General features: G+C 63.4%; 1 protein-coding gene across 1 annotated transcript; it reads left to right on the top strand.

Annotated features, from left to right (window-relative positions):
- Window positions 1-10,797: 10,797 nt before the first annotated feature.
- COQ8B (coenzyme Q8B) lies at window positions 10,798-18,924 on the top strand. The gene is made up of 14 exons (XM_074938096.1): window positions 10,798-10,899; window positions 12,037-12,360; window positions 12,760-12,826; window positions 13,255-13,332; window positions 13,596-13,721; window positions 14,108-14,193; window positions 14,402-14,542; window positions 14,934-15,015; window positions 15,223-15,316; window positions 15,606-15,747; window positions 16,354-16,461; window positions 17,289-17,354; window positions 17,844-17,930; window positions 18,442-18,924. The coding sequence occupies exons 1-14, from the start codon at window positions 10,798-10,800 to the stop codon at window positions 18,724-18,726; spliced, it is 1,788 nt and encodes a 595-aa protein (XP_074794197.1). The 3' UTR covers window positions 18,727-18,924.
- Window positions 18,925-19,787: the final 863 nt, after the last annotated feature.

Here is a 19,787-nt window from a genome sequence, read left to right as displayed (position 1 = left end):
GTGGGGGCAGGATTCATTGTCCCCGTCCGACCCGTGGGGATTTTTGCTGCAGTGTATTTTTAAAGCCCCCACGTGGGTGCCAGCGGCTGTGAGTTCCTGTCGGAGTATGTGGGGGGGCTGGTTACGTCACCTGTGCCCCCCCTGCACCCCCAATGAGCTCCCCTCTGTCCTGGGGCAAACAGCAGACCCGGCCAACACAGGGCATTTACCCCCGTTCCCGGGCCCAAAGGGCAGGGTTCCTCTGCGCCCAGGCTCTGGGGAAGGGAGAGCAGGTGCCCGCAGCCTCTCCCCGACAGGCACACGCTGTCCTGCATCCGCCCGGGAGACAAGAACGCAAACATGGCCTGGCTGTCCCCAGACCAAGGCCAGCGCGGGAAATAGCAGCGAGACAGACTGTCCTCCTCGGGAGGTGTGAGACAGCCAGCTGCAAGCCAGGAGTCCTGCTCCCAGCCCCCTGCTCTCACCACTGGACCCCACTCCCCTCCCAGTGCCTGGAACGGAACCCAGGAGTCCTGGCTCCCAGCCCCCTGCTCTCACCACTGGACCCCACTCCCCTCCCAGTGCCTGGAACGGAACCCAGGAGTCCTGCTCCCAGCCCCCTGCTCTCACCACTGGACCCCACTCCCCTCCCAGTGCCTGGAACGGAACCCAGGAGTCCTGGCTCCCAGCCCCCTGCTCTCACCACTGGACTCCACTCCCTTCCCAGTGCCTGGAAAGGAACCCAGGAGTCCTGCTCCCAGCCCCCTGCTCTCACCACTGGACCCCACTGCCCTCCCAGAGCCCGGAGAGAACCCAGGAGTCCTGGCTCCCAGCCCCCTGCTCTCACCACTGGACCCCACTCCCCTCCCAGTGCCTGGAAAGGAACCCAGGAGTCCTGCTCCCAGCCCCCTGCTCTCACCACTGGACCCCACTCCCCTCCCAGGGCCTGGAACGGAACCCAGGAGTCCTGGCTCCCAGCCCCCTGCTCTCACCACTGGACCCCACTCCCTTCCCAGTGCCTGGAAAGGAACCCAGGGGTCCTGCTCCCAGCCCCCTGCTCTCACCACTGGACCCCACTCCCCTCCCAGTCTCTGCACTCACCATGAGACACCTCCCTCGCTGAGCGGAGAAGAGACCCCAGGCGTCCGGATGCCAGGGGCAGTGCTCTAACCACTCGACTGCACCCTCCAGCCCCGCCGGCGACGGGACCCGTCCTGGGGGCTCCTGCGATCTCCGGGCCAAGCTGCCCGAGGGGGATGTCCCGGTTTACCTGGCAGGGCGGAGGGGGCTCAGCGCAGCATTGCATGAAGGATTTTTCCTTTCCACTGCGGCAAGCGACCCTCCCAGCATTCCTGTAACTGACACACACAGGGTGGGGGTGGGGGGGTGAGTGGGGGGAATCCCCTCTTTTTCCAGCCGGCGGGGGGGATTTTGCCTGCGCTGTGTGTCAGTTTCACCGCTGCCCTCGCTGTTTTGTGTGGGTCTCTCAGGCAGCAACGGGGGGGGGGGGAGGGGGGGGAGAAACCCCCTTTGAAAAAGGAAGCTGGAGGTGTAAAAGCACCAGACGTGGCGGGGGGAGTGAAATGTGGAACTTCACACGGGCTCGATTTCCAGCTGCCGGCGTCCCGCTTCGCTCTCGGCAGATCTTGGAACACGGGGGAAAGGAATCCTTGCGATGGGGGCGCAGGGTCTGTGGCCCTGCTCCATGGCTGGGGCGGTCCCAGGGCTTAGCATCATACAGCTGGGAGCAGAATCCTGACCCACAGTCTCCTGCTCTAATCATGACCCCACGGTCCTTCCCAGAGCTGGGAGAGAACCCAGGAGTCCTGGCTCCCAGACCCCCCCAGCTCTAACCACTACACCGCCCCATCTAACCTCTTTTCAAAACCAGCTGGGAAGTCGTTTTAACGGCACAGAGCCGAGTTCAGCTCTCCCGGCTCCTGCCAGATTCCAAGAGAAGTCCCGGCTTCCTTCCCCTAGGCCCAGATCCTGCCCTCAGATCCCTTCAGGCTAAACTCAGGGCCTCAAGTCACCGGCTCCCTTAACCTGACCCAGGGAGCGAATTAGACAGTTATTGCCTGTAACCCAAATACACTGACTCCCCAGCCCTGCAAACCCCCCTGGCGGGAAATAGCCCCTTGCTTCCTTTTCAATTTCTATGACTTGTTTACTTCTGTCTGTTTTCACCTCTCATCTCATCTGACACTGAGGGAACCAGCCCTGGTTTTAGTACAGTGCCTAGCGCCATGCGGCCCTGGGCCGTGGCGAAGCATAAATAATCCCCCCATTTCTCTGTGACTTTGCACTCCGTATGATTTTATGAAAATACGCTGAGGAGTGTGAATATGACGTAACCGGAATATGCTTCATGCAAAAGGTCTCTTGGAAGGTATCGTTACAAAGCTTATAATCTCCTGAGTGTGGGCATCCTATTTGTATAAATGTATCACTCTGGTATCTGAAACTAGGAATATGAAATATAACTCTGAGGGCCTGTTGTAATTATGCAAAGTGTGGACCATTAATGGTGGCTTGGAATCTTGATGGCTCCCATTGACCAGGACAGTTGGTTGTAAATGGCTCTGTTGACTTGGAAGCCTTCCTGTGAGTCAGGCCAGGAAGAATGAAGGCTTGGGGGGGTCTCACAGGACATGTGACCATGTCACCTGGTACTGGAATCCATCTTAAACCTGGTGCTTTTCCATTTAAAAGGGGGGGTAGAAACCCAGAAAGACAAAGGATTCCCGCCTTGGGCCAAAGCTATAAAAGGGGGTGGAACAGAACAAAGGGGGCTGCAATCATGAGAAATCCCCTAGTTACCACATGAGCTGGAAGAAGGACTGTACCAGGGGAAAGGAAGGAGTCCAGTCTGTGAAAGAAGCGTATTGGAACATCTCCAAGGGTGAGATTTACCTGTATTCAGTTTCTTAAATGTATTAGACTTTTAGACTTGCCTGTTTTGTTTTATTTTGCTTGGTCACTTACTTTGTTCTGTCTGTTATTACTTGGAACCACTTAAATCCTACTTGTTACACTTAATAAAATCACTTTTGCTTATTAATTGACCCAGAGTAAGTGATTCATACCTGTGGGGGCAAACAGCTGGGCATATCTCTCTATGAGTGTGGACAATTTATTCGTTTACCCTGTGTAAGCTTTATGCAGAGTAAAATGGATTTATTTGGGGTTTGGATCCCACTGGGAGCTGGGTGTCTGGGTGCTGGAGACAGGAGCACTTGCTAAGCCGTTTTCAGTTAAGTCTGCAGCTTTGGGGCGCGTGGTCGGACCCTGGGTCTGTGTTGCAGCAGGCTGGCGTGGCTGGCTCGACAAGGCAGGGTTCTGGAGGCCCAAACTGGCAGAGAAAACGGGCTCAGAGGTAATTCCAGCATGTCAGGTGACAGTCCCAAGGGGGTTTCTGTGACCAAACCCATCACACTCTCCATGAGCACCAGCCCCAGGCTCTGGACACTGCCTGGTTTCCCCCCACCGCACGGGACGAGGGAGCGGCGCTGTTTTAGGCTGAACCCGGCCCCTCCGTTCCTAAGGAAAATCCGTCCCAGCACAAGTATCTCTGCACCAGCAGCCGGCCAGTGATGGCTACGGGCCCGTGGTTCACTTCCCAGCAAGCAACGAGCCCTGGTCAGTCTCATCTCCTGACTCTTCCATGGGGAATTCAGGAAAAACTCTTCCCAGCAGCTGCCGAGGAAAGGGAGACCCCTGGACAGGCATCGGTCGGGTTGAGGACTGAATCGCCCAGCCCACGTCCGCCTGGCAAGGAGGGTGCAGCCGGCACCAGGTGTCAATTGACTCAACCCAGCGACACCTCGGCTGCCCCCACTGCCCACCTCGCAGTGGCTGGCAGAGGGCCCGCGGGAGAAGGAGACGGGCGGGGACCCACGCTGGGCTGCGGATGCTCTCCAGGAGTTACCACACTGGCAAACGAGAGCTGCATGGGGCACGTTAGTCACCAAGCAGTGGTTTAGGCGTGGCACACGGGACACGGCCACGTCGAGATGAACGCCGCCCGGCAGGCCCCTTTCACAGCTGCCCATGTCAGTACGTCCACCAGCGGTGTCCGCGCGCTCCAGCCTGGAGCCAACACCCTGAGCGATTCACATGGGACAGTGTCGCTTCCTCCCCATGTCGAGTGGCTGGGGGGGGCGGGTTTGGCAGCAAGCCGCTCCCCACCCTCGCCAGCGGCCTGGGTCCTCGGCAAACACGGCCAGAGGCTCTGGACTGATGCAATTTCCAGACCCAAAACTCTGGGCACACCAATGCTGGTTTTTTCCATCTCTCATGTCAGGAAGAGCCGGGCCCTGGCCAGGACTTCCTCCCGCGAAGTCCCGAGTGTGGCGGGTCTGAAATCAGGGCAGCAGGAGCCAGGAAATGCGAAGTTCCAGCCGTCAGCTGCAGTCAGCAGCTGCTTCTGTCTCCGACCTGGGCCTTCCCCACGCGCGTGTGGTTTGTGTCCCGTGCCAGTGGGAGGGGTGGGTTGCTTGGTTTTTTAACTGATCAAGGCCTGGTCTGCACTTAGCTCGACCTAGCTACGTCGCCCAGGGCTGTGAGAAATCCATGCCTGTGAGCACCGCCGTGAAGCCGACCCAGCGTAGACACGGTGAAGTCGATGGAAGATTTCTTCCGTAAACCAGCTCCTGTCTCTCGGAAAGCCCTGCTGGGAGGGGAAAAAGCAGCTGCACCGGAGGCTACCCCTGTCTCCAACATCCAGGCTTCAGAGCGACACCCAGACAGACAGACAACCCTGGGATCTTACGATCTTTAACTGCCAGGGACAGTTCAAGCGGGACAACCTGTGTGTGTCGAAAAGCCCGAAGTGTCCCACATGGGACGCCATTAGCTAGAGAAACCCGTGTCTGATTGTTTAAAAACCTGCTGTCGTCACGTGTAAAACCAGAGCTTCCTAGCGCGAGAGAGAGGAGGGGAAAGCCCGCCAGGAGGGTTTCGGGTACAGGTGTATTTTATTTGTGCACTTTCATTACACGGGGGAAGGAGTGAAGCTGACGGCGCGATTAGTCACTTTCCAGTGTTTGTCTGGGTCTTTCGTGGGGGAAGCGCAGCGTGTCGTTAAAACCAGCCACCAAGTGGCATCGGCAAACCACAGAAACTGGCCAGGGGGCTTGGAGCTGAGTTTTAACTCTTGGTTGTTGGTTATTTTTAGCCTGACCCACTCTCCAGTTTAAAGGCCAGAGGGCAGGAGAGGATTGGGGCGGGGGAAGCCTGGGGACCGGGGAAGAACAAAGAAAAATGCCCAGGGGTCCCAGGGGGTGGACAGCGCTCGGTACCACCGGGAGCCTGGACGCTGGGCTAGGTGGGCCCTGGCGGAGTCTCCCGGCCCCCTGGCTGGGTCCAGTCCCCGCCACGCCCCCCCGGGGCTGTCCTGCTGGCTGCACGGCACGTCCTGCGCCTGGCCCCGCTGCTCGGCACGCACCGTCCTGTGGCCGGGAACGTCCCCACATCCAGGAAACGCCATCCCGGGAGGTTACACAATTGCCCTTTGCCTCATCGCACCCAGCGCTGGGGCCTGGGCGTCGCTCAAATCCCTGGCCTCGCCCCTGTGACAGAGCAGGAAACTGACACAAAGAGAGGGGGCAAGGACTTGCCCATGGGCAACCAGGGAGTCAGTGGCAAAGCCAGGAACCCAGGAGTCCTGGCGCCCAGCCCCCTCCTGCTCTTACTACTGGACCCTGCTCCCCTCCCACAGCTGGGAGAGAACCCAGGAGTCCTGGCTACCCGGCCCCCTCCTGCTCTTACTGCTGGACCCTGCTCCCCTCCCACAGCTGGGAGAGAACCCAGGAGTCCTGGCTACCCGGCCCCCTCCTGCTCTTACTGCTGGACCCTGCTCCTCTCCCAGAGCTGGGAGAGAACCCAGGAGTCCTGGCTACCTGGCCCCCCATCCCATCGCATCCTATCCACATCCACATCCCCCTCTCCCTCCCCCTCCCCTTGAGCCCACTCTGGAGCAGGGAAACGGGAAGCAACTTGGCTGGGATTTTCCTCGGCTGCAGGGGCCTGACGCGTTCCCGATTCTCCGCCGGCACCAGCCCAGTGTCCGGCTGCCCCTCCGGCCAGAGCAGGCTGCTGGCTCCCAGCTCCCTGCCATGGTGGCTCAGACCCCAGGCTTGGCTTGGCCAATATCCCCTGCCCATCGCTCCAGAGCAAAGGGATGGAGGCAGCTAGCTGGGAATCGCCCAGCCCAGCCCATCTGGGCCCGTCTGGGCTGTCGGCTCCTTTCCCCCTTCCCCGGCCACCCGGCTCGTTTGCTTCTCACTTGTGTGTCATGTCCCTGCAGTGCCCGCCGGGTCGGGCCCAGCTCAGAGCGGGCGCTAGGGGATCTGACACCCCCCCAAGGGCACAGGTGGAGCCGGGTCCCCCGAAGTCAGTGCGACATTGGGCCCCGGCCGCAGGGTCAGGGCAGAGCTGGGCCGGGGCCCTGGCCGCAGGGTCAGGGCAGAGATGGGCCGGGGCCCCGGCTGCTTGGGAAAGAATGATCAGGGTTGAGGGGATTGAATAGGGATGCATGTCCCAAGCGGGCCAGGGACACAACACAGGCGGATACACACACAACACACAGACACAGAGATAACACAAACACAGGCAGACACAACATAGAGACACGCAACACAGACACAGAGACAGCACACAGAGATCACACAGAGACAGAGTCGACACCCAGACGCAACACACAAACACAGTCGGACACAAAGACAACATACAGATAACACAAACACCATACACAGAGACAAGACAGAGACAGAGACAACACAGAGACATGCAGACACACAACCCAGACACAGAGATAACACAAACACAGACACACACAACATGCAGACACACAGATGACTCTCAGACACAACACACAAACACAGACACAACACACAGACACCACATAGAGCCATGCACACCCGGAGACACAGACACAACCCATACACAGAGACGGGCAGATGTCCGATATCCCGGCTAGTCCAGCCAAGGGACCAGACGCAACAAACAAGAGCAGCTGTGTGGGTCCTGACAAAGCCCAGGGGTGGGAGACTAAATGTTTCCCTAGCAAAGCATGTGTGTGAGATGGCAAACCAGGCCACAACCCTGAAGCTACAACAAAGTTCCCACCCCGCAGATCAGGGCGGGATGGGGTTGCTCCACCATCAATTTCCCAACACCTCGGGATAAGCGCACCCCGGCACCGCGGGGCCCACGTCACTTACACCCTGGTCTTTCCAGCATCCCCACCCCTGAGTGCTCCACATTCACGGGCCGGGGCACCCAAAATCACAAGATTCTGTTTAAAATCCTGAGATTTTGTTTCACAAATCACACACCCAAAATCCTGAGGGGTTTTTAACCACGCGCCAGGCTCCCAAATCTCATGAGATGGGCTTTCCAATCATCATTTTTACAATGACTGTTTGTTATTATGGGGGGTCCTGGTGATTTGCCTGCTGGTTTCCCAGCCTTTGGGTACCACTTAAGTCCCGTTTCAAAGCCCTTTCCTGCTGCTGTGAGTGCTAGAAGCAGGCTGGGACTCCTGACCCTGCTGAAATCAGTGACAAAACTCCCGCTGCCTCCGAAGGGGCAGGTTCTAACCCTTCCGGAACGGAGATTGTCACATAGCCCCGACGCCTGGAGCCGGGAATCCAAGGAAACCCCCAAATCTCACAAGACTTGTGACAAAATCCCAGGAGTTGGTCACACTGTCTTTGACATCTGCCTGCTCCGTCACAGAGTGGCCAGCTCTTGCAATTTTGACACTAATCTTCTGCTCTTTGGGGTCTCTCGTAAAGCCCCGGCGCCTGGAGTCACGGGGCAATCCCTGAGACGCTAGGCGTTAATTTTTATTTTTAATAAACAGGAAGTTGCTAGCCCTGCTGGGCCTGGCGAACAGCTCGTAAACAGGAAGCGCCTGCGGGCTCCGGGCTCCAAAACCAGAACCACAAATGAGATGATTCCAAAATATATTATTAAAAACAAAAATCTCATGCTTTGTGTGGGTCATGCATTTCTTGGAATGTCTCCTGGGTTCTCTCCCTGGCTCTGGGAGGGGCGTGGGGGCTGGTGGTTAGAGCAGGGGGGTTGGGAGCCAGGACTCCTGGGTTCTCTCCCTGGCTCTGGGAGGGGCATGGGGGCTGGTGGTTAGAGCAGGGGGGCTGGGAGCCAGGACTCCTGGGTTCTCTCCCTGGCTCTGGGAGGGGCGTGGGGGCTGGTGGTTAGAGTGGGGAGGAGTGTTCCTGGTTCTGTCCAAAAGCCTTAGGCCTTGTTTTCACTAGGAGGAAAGGTTGGGGGAGGGGGAATTATGTCCTAATTCCACCCATCTGGAATGAAAGGAGTGAATAAATCAGGGTCTTTGCCTCAGATTGCAGTCCAGCTGTTCCTCCCTGTGCAGGATCCAATAACTCTGGTGTCAACTCTCCTCTCACACACACAGAGCAGGGCTCAGCCCCTCCAGTAGGGGGCAGCAGGGACACACACACACACGCACGCACGCACACGCCCACGCCCACTCTGTACTAAGTTGCTTCTTTCAACCAAATTGAATTCAGCTCCAAGGCAAGGTCTCCAGTCCCACCCCAGGGGACTTGCTGGGGCAGAGCGAGCGCTCACTCGCGGTGTCTGGCTCACTCGGGCTCGCACAAGGGTGATGGGAGATTGTTTTGTCTCTTCTTGGGTCCTTGTCTTGCTTGGAGGTCCTCAGATGCGACAGGTGGCGCTGTCTGTGTGTGTCTCCCCCCCCACCCCGGTCTGTGTGCCTGTGTGTTTGTGTGTGTGTGTACCTGCTGCCCCCTGCTGGAGGGGCTGAGCCCTAATCTGTGTGTGTTGCCCTGTACTGGATGCAATCCTAAATGCTCCTCTGTGAACACAAGAGCAGCCGGACCGGGTCAGCCCAAAGGTCCGTCTAGCCCAGTGTCCTGTCCTCCGGCAGTGGCCAGTGCCAGGGGCCCCAGAGGCAATGAAGAGAACAGGGAATCACCGAGTGATGCATCCCCTGTCGCCCACTCCCAGCTTCTGGCAAACAGAGGCTAGGGACACCGTCCCTGTCCACCCTGGCTAATAGCCATTGATGGACCTTATCTAGTGTCATAAGCCCTGTACTGCTAACAGCTAATGGGGATTCTCCTTTTGCTCAGGTGGCCAGGGATGGGGCTGGGCTTTTGGGGCTGGGTTCTCTCCTCCTCTGAGTCCTCCCTGCCCTGGAGTTCGGAGCAGCCTTCGTGTGTGGCCCCATGACAACGTGGCCCCGGCTTTGCTGCGGCGTAACACACAGACTCTGCAAAGGTCACACGTGCAGGGAGCTGGGGCCTGGGGGGCTTTTGTCTCTTGGGGGCAGAGCCGGGGTCCCCCCACTCGCCCTTTCACCCCCAGGTGCCCTGACAAGATTATTGTAGCTTTTAACCTTTCAGCCCAAACCGTGCTGGGGGGGAGGAAGGCACACCAGGCACGGGATCAGCCAAATCCCAGCTCTGCACAGGCCCGAATCCAGCCACTGGCCTCAAGGCGGACCAGGAACCCATGGGCAGCATCATGGAATGAAGAAGGAGCTGGACAAGTGTGCAACCAGCCAGCAAGTGTGCAATGAACTGGGGTATGTGCAATTAGTGTGCAACTGGCCAGCAAGCGTGCAATGAACTGGGGAATGTGTGATCAGTGTGCAATGGGGTAGTGAGTGTGCAAAGAACTGGGGAGTGTGCAATTAGTGTGCAACCAGCCAGCAAGTGTGCAATGAACTGGGGAGTGTGCAATCAGTGTCCAACGGGACAGCAAGCGTGCAATGAACTGGGGAGTGTGCAATCAGTGTGCAATGGGGCAGCGAACGTGCAATGAACTGGGGAGTGTGCGATCAGTGTCCAACTGGCCAGCGAACGTGCAATGAACTGGGGAGTGTGCAATCAGTGTGCAATGGGGCCGCGAGTGTGCAATGAACTGGGGAGTGTGCAATCAGTGTCCAACCGGCCAGCGAGCGTGCAATGAACTGGGGAGTGTGCAATCAGTGTCCAACCGGCCAGCGAGTGTGCAATGAACCGGGGAGTGTGCGATCAGTGTGCAATGGGGCAGCACGTGTGCAATGACGACACCCTGTGGCAGTGAGTGTGGAAGGAGCCATCGAGTCTGTGACGAGTGTGCAATGATAGTGCAAGGGGTCGGCGAGTGTGCAAATGCGCGGGCATTGCCCCGCCCCCAACACACGTGAGCGCTCCCAGACCCCAGCAGGAGGCGGGGCCTCGCCCCTTTCTAGCTCCTCCCATTGGCTGTCCCTGCCGGCAGTCACGCGGCCAGGGCCCTGATTGGCTCCTCTCGGCCGGAGGGGCGGGGCTCCGCAGAACCTGGAAGCGGAGGCGGCAGCAGGAGCCGGCGCGGGGCGGCGGACCCGGGTGAGAACCGGGATCGACCCCCGCAGGTGGGGGAGGGGCCGTGGGGGGCGGGGTAGGGGCCGTGGGGGGAGGAGCGACCCCCGCGGGTGGGGGAGGGGCCGTGGGGAAGGAGCGACCCCCGCGGGCGGGGGAGGGGCTGTGGGGGGCGGGGCGACCCCCGCGGGTGGGGGAGGGGCCGTGAGGAAGGAGCGACCCCCGCGGGTGGGGGAGGGGCTGTGGGGGGCGGGGCGACCCCTGCGGGTGGGGGAGGGGCCGTGGGGAAGGAGCGACCCCCGCGGGTGGGGCAGGGGCCGTGGGGGGCGGGGCGACCCCCGCGGGTGGGGCAGGGGGCGTGGGGAGGAGCGACCCCCGCGGGTGGGGGAGGGGCCGTGGGGGGCGGGGCCGTTCCCGGGGGGGGTAGGCGGGGCCAGTGACCTTTGCCCCCCCCAGGTGCAGCATGTGGCCGGAGCTGCGGGGGGCGCTGCGGGGCGCCCTGGGCGAGGTGCTGGGGGGGGCCCCGCGGGGGCTGCCCCGGACCTGGGCGCCAGCCGGACGCAGGGTGAGTGACCCCGGCCGGGCACACGCGGGGCAGGCGGTGGGGGTCAGGGGCTGCGACCCGTCGGCCTGTCACCAAATGCAGCCCCCCGTCCCCCTCCGCACCTGCCCATCCCCCCGTCCATCCGTCACCGTCCTTCTGTCCCGTCTCCGTCCATCTGCACCTGTCCCCCCGTCCGTCCCATCCCCATCCGTCCGTCTGTGCCCCCATCCGTCCGTCCGTCCCGCCTCCGTCTATCCACCCACCCCATCTTCGCACCCCTGCACCCGTCCGTCCCCCCGTCCATCTGCGCCTGTCCGTCCTTCCATCCGCCCTGTCTCCATCCCGTCCCTCTTCAACCGCCCGGCCACTCCGTCTCTGTGCGTATCCGTCCGTCCACCTCGCCCCTCGCTCTGGGTGTCCGTCCCTTTACAGCAGGGCCACCCGCCTCTCTCAGCTCCGTCCCGTCTCTGTTCTTCCCTCCGTCCATCGCCGTGCGTAGCTGCCCCTCTCTCCGATCTCCATCTCCATCCATCCCACCCCCCGTCCATCCGTCCCTCTCTTCCACCACCGTGTGTATCCATCCGTCCTCCCATCTCCACCCCGTCCATCCGTCCCTCTCTTCCCGGTGTGTATCCATCCCTCCGCCCCATCTCCAGCCATCCCACCCCCCGTCCATCCATCCCTCTCTTCCCGGTATGTATCCTTCCGTCCTCCCATCTCCATGTCTCTCTCTACTCATACTTCTCTGACTCTCCGGTCCCGCGCTCGGTGCTGTATCCTCTTGGGCCCATCCAGACCCTGTGAGGGCTGGCCCAGTAGCCGGTTCTCCTCCCTGCCCAGGTGGGTGAGAAGCCACTAGTGTTTCCACCCTGACGGCCCCACGGAGGCTGCAGTTGGACGCTGGCTCTTCCCCGTCGCCCTCCGAGCTTCCGCAGGGGAAAGGGCGGGGTGGGTTGGTCCAGGCAGTGCCCGTGACCTGCCGGGTGCCGTGGGGGCGTGTGAAGGGAATTCAGGGCAAGCTCCTCTCACACTTGTGCAGGGACGCACGTGCATGGACACACACTCGCACACGCACGGACGCACACACACAGACACACACACACACACTTGCATGGACTCACACACACACGGACACATTCTCTGAGTCTCCTGTTCCAGGCAGGAATCTCGGGGCCACAGGACCTCGTCTCAAGAGAGAGAAGTGGCACATGGGGTCCAAACGGGGCCCCCCAGCAGCCCCCAGGCGTGTCTCTGTTAGCGAGACCCCCCACAGCTCCCAGGGCTTCTGGCCGGTCGGCTCCTCCCCCCCTGCCCACGGCACGCGCCGGCACCAGGGGCTCCGGGTGCCCCGGTCTTGGCCCCGGCCGGCTCTTCCACCGAGACGCGGCCCTGGGAGCCCTGGCGGCCGATGACATCCGCAGAGCCCGGGAGGCCAGGCGGAAGATGGGCCCGGAGGAGCCGGCTCGGGCTCCTAGGCAGAAGGTGAGGAGGGGTCAGTGGGAGATGCTGGGGGGAGGGGGGCGCAGGCACAGCCAGGCCTTGGCATGCAGGGCGGGAGTGCTGTCTGGGGAAAGGGGGCTGGGGGGGTGTCTTTTAATTGGACTCTTGGTCCAGGACAGGCAAAAGGGGCTGGGGCGGGGGCTGCTTGGGACACCTGAAAGGGGCCTCAGCACGTACTAAAGTCCTGGGCGTTCCAAGGAGTGCGCAGACCGACACAGGGAGAGGGGAAACCGAGGCACGAGGCGGGGCAGGGACGTCCCCAGGGTCACCAGGCAGGGGCAGTGGTGGAGCGTGGGAACGGAGCCCCCACGTCACAGACCTGCCCCCTCCCCCGCTGGACACACTGGCCCCCCAGCCCTGCCCTTCTTCTCTTCCCGCCAGCTCAGCGAGAGAGCCCGGGAGCGGACGGTGCCCGCGTCACGCGTTGGTCGGCTCGCCAGCTTCGGAGGTAGAGTCCGTGAGAGCCCGGGGCTGAGGGGGGGGTGTCCGTGTCCCTGCCCTGGGGAGGGAGTTGGGGGGTCTGTCTGTCTGCCTCCCTACTGCCCCCTGCTGGACGGGATGGGCCCTGCTCTGTCTCTGCGTGTTGCATCACCAGTGGGTGAGATCACTAGCGCGTGACTAGCGTGTTGCTATGTGTGTGTACTAGGGGGGCCTCCTGCCCCCCCCTCGCAGCCCCTTTCCGAACGCAGAACGTGACCCTCCTGGGGACTGGCCAACACCCTCTGCCAGCAAGGGGCTAGCGCGCCCCACGTCTCAGCCTGGCCAATGGCTCCCCCCGTGCGGGATCCCCGGCCTTGCCCCCTCAGCCCCGCAGCGGGTTCCCCCTCTGCCCAGCCCCCTGAGGAGCAGCCCTCTGACCTGTGCCTCTCTCCCCAGGTCTGGCGGTGGGTCTGGGCATCGGTGCCCTGGCAGAGGTGGCCAAGAACTCGCTCAATGGGGAGAAGAAGCCAAGGGGTAAGTTGTGGGGCTGGCTCCTGCCTGGCTCTCAAAGGGGCAGCCCTGGAGACTGGATCCCTGTGGCCCATATACCTCTAGGGGGTGGAGGGGGCTGGGGAGGGGGTGGGGGGAGCTGGGACAGGGGTCAGAGGGGACTGGGTTGCTGGCCCATTGATCTCCCATGGGGGCCGGTGGCTGCTGAGATGTGGGTGTCAGTCCCCCAAGGAACTAGCCCTAGGTCCCCCGCACCCCCCACCTCACTCCCTGCCCCCTTTGCGCAGACGGCAGCAGCTCCGTCCCGGGCTCCAGCCCCTTCCTGTCGGAGGCCAACGCGGCGCGGATCGTGGACACGTTGTGCAGGGTGCGGGGCGCCGCCCTCAAAATCGGGCAGATGCTGAGTATCCAAGGTAGGTGCCTGCCCGCCTTGCCCCCTCCTTGGCCCTGGCCCCTCAGCCTTGGGGGAAGGGCCCGTCCCTGGAGGGGGCGGGTGTGCACAGAAAGCCCCCCACCCCGCACGCCGGGCACACGAATGTCACGGGCCAGGTGTCAGTGATGCTCGGGGCCCGCAGGCTGCTCTAGCTGACATAGGGGCCCAGGGTACAGAGCGGGGGGGTTAGAGCTGTAACCCCCAGGGCAGGGATGGGGGGCAGGGAGCCAGGCTCTCTGGGTTGGGCTGCACAGGGGGGCTCTAGTCTGAGCCTGGCTGCCTCTCCCGGGGGCTGCGTCTGGCAGGGTGTGGGGGGCGCATCTGGGCCCGGGAGCACCCCGCTGACTGGCCGGCTTCTCCCCGCAGATAACAGCTTCCTCAGCCCGCAGCTACAGCGGATCTTCGCGCGGGTGCGGCAGAGCGCGGACTTCATGCCGGCCTGGCAGACCAGGGTGAGTGAGGGCCGCCCCACGGCGTGTATCCCGGGGGGGCCAGGCACAGCCCGGCTGCTGCTGCAGCATCCTGCTGGCGACGGGACTGAGATCCCCCAGGCCCGTGGAGCCGGTGCCCGAGAGATGAGGTGCCCCCGGGGGGTGGCTGGGCTGGGCTGGCCTGGGGCAGGGCGCCGGCTGAGCCTGTCTCCCCCCCTCGGCCTTTCAGAGGGTGCTGGCAGAGGAGCTGGGGCCGGACTGGCGGGAGAAGGTGTCCTCCTTTGAGGAGACACCCTTCGCAGCGGCTTCCATCGGCCAGGTGCACCTCGGGGTGCTCCGCGACGGGACGGAGGTGGCCATGAAGATCCAGGTGAGCAGCCTGTGCACCCCAGCACCCATGGGTGGCAGCCTCAGGGTAGCCAGGGCCAGTTACAGAGGGAGCATCAGGGAGGGGTTAGAGCAGGGGGCTGGGAGCCAGGACTCCTGGGTTCTCTCCCTGGCCCTGGGAGGGGAGTGGGGTCTAGTGGTTAGAGCAGGGGGGCTGGGAGCCAGGACTCCTGGGTTCTATTCCTAGTTCTGCTACTGCCTTGCTTTGTGACCTGAATCAGCTCCCTTCCCTCATGGGTACCTCAGTTTGTGCTGAGTGGGGCAGTGGCCCTGGCTGATCCCCGAGCAGAGGTTGGGAAGGGCTCCGAGCTGGGGGGGGCCTGGCACTCCCCCCTCCGTTCTCCGAGCCAGCGCCTCTCTCTCCCTCCCCGCAGTACCCGGGCATAGCCCAGAGCATCCGGAGCGACGTGGAGAACCTGGTGGCCCTGCTGAGGCTCACCGTGGTGCTCCCGGCGGGTAAGGGTCTGCGCCGGGCCCGGGGGGCGTTACCCAGTGTCTTGCCTGCCCCCTTCCCTGGGCGTGTCCTGCTGTCCTGGGGCTTCCTTCCTGACCCTGCCAGCCTGGGCACAAGGTGCCCCCTTCCCTCGGGGGCTGCATCGCCTGCTGCAGGCAGAGGGGAGCCCCCCTGAGTCCGCAGCCTCACCCCCCCCCCGCCCTCCCCAGGCCTCTTCGCCAACAACACGCTGCAGGTGCTGCAGAGAGAGCTGGAGTGGGAGTGTGACTACCGGCGCGAGGCCGATTGCGCCCGGAGCTTCAGGTACCGACCGCGGGGCCCCCGGGCAGGGTCCTGGCCCCCCAGCCCACATTCAGGGCAGCATGCACGGCTCCGGCGTTAGTGGGGTGGCCCCCGGGGACTCCGTGTCCCGGCATGCACAGCTCCAACTGAGCTAAGCCACCTGTGGGCTACTCCTTGGCCCCCTTCTAGCAGGGCTGCCCGGCCCCCTAGAAGCAGTGTCCTGCCAGCTCAGAGGTGGGGGCCTGGTAGGGGCTGGGGGCTCCTGGCTGGCAAAGTGGGGGTAGCCAGCGGCATCCTGCTGCCCCCCTAGGCAGCTCCTGGCCGGCGACCCTTTCTTCGAAGTGCCCAGGGTGGTGGGCGAGCTGACGACGCGGCGGGTGCTGACCATGGAGCTGGGGAGCGGCGTCCCCCTGGATCAGTGCCTGGAGCTGCCCCAGGACATCCGGAATGAGGTGAGCTGGTCCGACGAGCACGACAGCCGGGCTGCCCCCCAGGGGGATGGGGGCTATTGGTGAGAGCAGGGGGCTGGGAACTAGGACACCTGGGTTCTATCCCAGCTCTGGGAGGGGAGTGGGGTCTAGTGGTGAGAGCAGGAGGTCTGGGAGCCAGGACGCCTGGGTTCTCTCCCCAGCTCTGGGAAGGGAGTGAGATCTAGTGGTGAGAGCAGGGGGGCTGGGAGCCAGGACACCGGGGTTATCTCCCCAGCTCTGGGAGGGGAGTGGGGTCTAGTGGTGAGAGCAGGGGGGCTGGGAGCCAGGACTCCTGGGTCCCATCCCCAGCTCTGGGAGGGGAGTGGAGGCTAGTGGTGAGAGCAGGGGGGCTGGGAGCCAGGACGCCTGGGTTCTATCCCAGCTCTGCCTCTAAGCTGCTGTGTGCCCTGGAGCCAGTCCCCGCGTCTCCGGGTCAGCAGCGTGGGGATTATGACCCTGTGAGGCCGGCCCTGGCTGGCTCCATGCCTGTGCAGCGCCTGGCGCGGCAGGGCCCCTGATCGAAGCTACCATAACTGCGATCCCGGGGCCCGGCCTGCCGGTGATTCTCTTCCCCCGCTGCCCCCCCAGATCTGTCACAATGTCCTGCGCCTCTGTCTGCGGGAGCTCTTCCAGTTCCGCTTCATGCAGACGGACCCCAACTGGGCCAACTTCTTCTACGACGCACGCAAGCACCAGGTGGGGTGTGGGCCCCGGCCGGGGGAGGGGAACCATGGGGGTGGCACACTCTGCAGGGCAGCACCGGAGCCAGGGGGCTGCAGGAGAGCGGGTGAGCCCATGCCAGCCTCCCGGGGGTGGGGGGAGCCCCCCGGCCCCCTTTCCACCGTTCTGCCCCTCGCGGGGCTGCTGGCTCCAGGGTCTCTGCTGGGAGCAAGAGTCACGCCAGGGCCCCCCGGGAGGTGGGGTTACCGTAATACACATAATAATTGCCCCTCAGGGCCCCCCAACCCAGGGGCTACTGTAATACACATAGTAATTGCCCCTCAGGACCCTGGCCTCTAGGAGCTACCCTAATACATGTAATAGTTGCCCCTTCCAACTCTGGCCTTTAGGGGTACTGTAATATACATAGTAATCACCCCCCTGGCCTCTATGGCTACCCTAATACGCATAGTAGTTCCCCCGCCGTCCCATGGGGCGCATCGATCCCAATCCACCCAGTGCTCTGCGGCTGAATTATTCATCGGGTCCTCTCTCCAGCGAGGAGCTCGCAGATCCGCTCCGTGGCCCGGGCAATAAAAAATACATCAGCTAAAAACCCCTCTGGCCGAGCGCCAGGCAGAGCCCCAGCCGCCGGCGAAGGCCAGCTGAGTACAGAGCATTCTCAGGGCCCAGCAGCAGCGAGTTCCACAGGTGTGCGGGGTGGGGCCCTGCTCAAAATCAGGCGATCCTGACATTTCCTGGTGTGGTGCCCGTGCCCGGAGCAGGCCTGAGCCGCAGCCCAATGCAGGCAGCCCCCTAAGAAGCTGCCCGGGGTTCTGAGCCGCTGCTGTCGTTCGTTCCAGGTGACCTTGCTGGATTTCGGAGCAAGCCGGCCCTTCAGCAGAGAGTTCACCCATCACTACATCGAGGTATGGGCGCGTTCGCCTGGCTGCCCACCCCGCAGGAGCCTGCCTGTCTGTATTGGGGACGTCCCGGCTGCTGCCTCGGAGCCCGCGGGATTAGAGGCAGAGGGGGCAGGGGGCTAGGGCGCTGCGTTGATGGGACACCTGGATTCCCTTCCCAGCTCTGGGCAAGTTAGCGCCCCGCCCCGTGCCTCAGTTTCTCCTCCCACCCTGTGTCTGTTCAGACTGGGAGCTCTTTGGGGCAGGGACCGTCTCTCACTCTCTGTGCGGTGCCTGGTGCTAAGGGGCCCTGATCTTGGTCGGGGTCTGTGCTGCGCCCGATGCGACGGGGGGTGCTCTCCCCTGGCAGTCAGTGCTGGCGAGCGGCACAAGGGGGCGCTGTGCTGCAGGGGGCAGGGGCCAGCAGGGGGCGGGGGCTGGCAGTCAGGGCTGACCCTAGGGTGGCACTAGGGGGCGCCCTGCAGCTTGTTCTCACCTGGCCCCTCCCTGCCGCAGGTGGTGAAAGCTGCAGCCGAGGGGGACAGGGCCAAGGTGCTCCAGAAATCCAAAGACCTGAAGTTCATGACGGGCTTCGAGACCAAGGTGAGCAGTTGGGCTGGATGTGTGCTGGGGGCCAAGCAGGGACTGTGTGGATGGAGAGTCGGGGCGCTGGGGGGCCAGGCTGGGGCGGGCTAGTAGGGGCTGCGGGTCAGGAGTGAGGGGCACCGGCAGGACTGGGGGGGCCCAGGGCCGGGCTAGCAGGGGCTGCGGGTCAGGAATGAGGGGCACCGGCAGAGCTTGGGGGAGGCCAGGGCTGGACTAGCAGGGGCTGCGGGTCGGGAGTGAGGGGCACTGGCAGAGCTGGGTGGGGGGCAGGGCTGGGCTAGCAGGGGGCCATGGGTTGGGAGTGAGGGGCACCGGCAGAGCTGGGGGGCAGGGCCGGGCTAGCAGGGGCTGCGGGTCGGGAGTGAGGGGCACTGGCAGAGCTGGGTGGGGGGCAGGGCTGGGCTAGCAGGGGGCCGCGGGTCGGGGGTGAGGGGCACCGGCAGGGCTGGTGGGTTCTGTGTAGGGGTTTGGCTGGTCCAGTAGCTGACCCTGCCCCCCCCGTGCCCAGGAGTTCGAGGAGGCGCACGTGGACACGGTGATGATCCTGGGGGAGGCTTTCTCCGCCCCGGGGCTCTTTGACTTCGGGGCCCAGAGCACCACGCGGCGCGTGCAGGCCCTGATCCCCGTCATGCTGCGCCACCGTCTGACGCCGCCCCCCGAGGAGAGCTACGCCCTGCACCGCAAGCTGGCCGGCTGCTTCCTGCTCTGCACCCGGCTGCGTGCCCGCGTCCCCTGCCACAGCCTCTTCCAGGAGCTCTACGGGCAGTACTGGGCCCGGGAGCGGGGCGCCTAGCGCCAGGGCAGGGCCTGGGGCCCCAAACAGGACCTCCCTGCACCCAGACCCTGGCTGACCGGAGAGACCGGAGCCCTCGCTGCCGTGGGCTGGGAGCTCTGGGTCGAGCTCCGGGGGCCGGCTGCGCCCGCGGCCCTCCCACGCCGTGTCCGCGAGTGTCGCGGTCCTGTTGCCACTCCGTGCCCATTAAATCCTGGCACCTGGGCTGGGCCTCGTCAGTTTCTTCCCCGCCGCTCCCCCATCCCCGAGTCAGGTCCCGATTCCACGCCCCCCTCCCCCCCCGCTACTGCTGCTTCCCCCAGAGAGAGCTGCAGGGGGGCAGGGGCTGGCCCAGCTGGAGGGAGACATGGTGGCCCAGTTGGTTAGGGGGCATTTGGGGGGCAGAGTCCTGGTGCCCCCAGCTGGTTCCTGCAGAGCCAGGCGAAGACATGGATGCAATTCCCATTTTAGGGTCCCCCCCATTGGGCCCCCCATCTTTGCAGCTCCTCCCCCGCAGCAGGGCCAGCCTCCCCCCCAGCTCTGCACCATCCCGGTGTCCCACATTCAGGCCCCGTGACAGCGGCAGGAGCTTTTGGTCTCTTTCCAAGGCTTTGATCTCGCGTCTTCAGCCCTCCCCCCCGCTGCAGCTTCCCCAGCTGGGCGGGCAGGACTGGGGACAATCCAGCCCCAGAGCAGGGAGCGAATGGGGCCAGGCCATGAGGGAGCCGATTCTGGGAACTGCCGGGGATCCTCCCTTCACAGCCAAATCCCCGGGGAGCCTGGCCTGACGGAGACGAGTTCCCGGCTGTGTGCCCGCTGCCCCCCCCGGGAAGCCAGCTCCAGCTGCCGTCTCTGCCAACTGCAGGAGCTGGCACTTCGCCCTGCTGGGCCCCAGGCAGACTAGAGGGGATAGGCCCGTGCCCCATTCCCTGCCCCCCTGAGCCAGCCCGTCCCCCGCTGGGGTCGGATCGGAGCCAGCGCCCCCTAGAGGGAAAAGGCCCCGTGGCCCATTCCTCAGGAGCAGGCAGCTGGTTTTAATCTGAGCGTTCGTTTCCGCCTAACGTCACGGCAGCTCCCGAGAA

The sequence above is a fragment of the Natator depressus genome, chromosome 23 (assembly GCF_965152275.1).
Source record: "Natator depressus isolate rNatDep1 chromosome 23, rNatDep2.hap1, whole genome shotgun sequence".
NCBI lineage: Eukaryota > Metazoa > Chordata > Testudines > Cheloniidae > Natator > Natator depressus.
The sequence above is the reverse complement of the archived record's forward strand: the minus strand, read 5'-3'. Positions and strand labels throughout refer to the sequence as shown.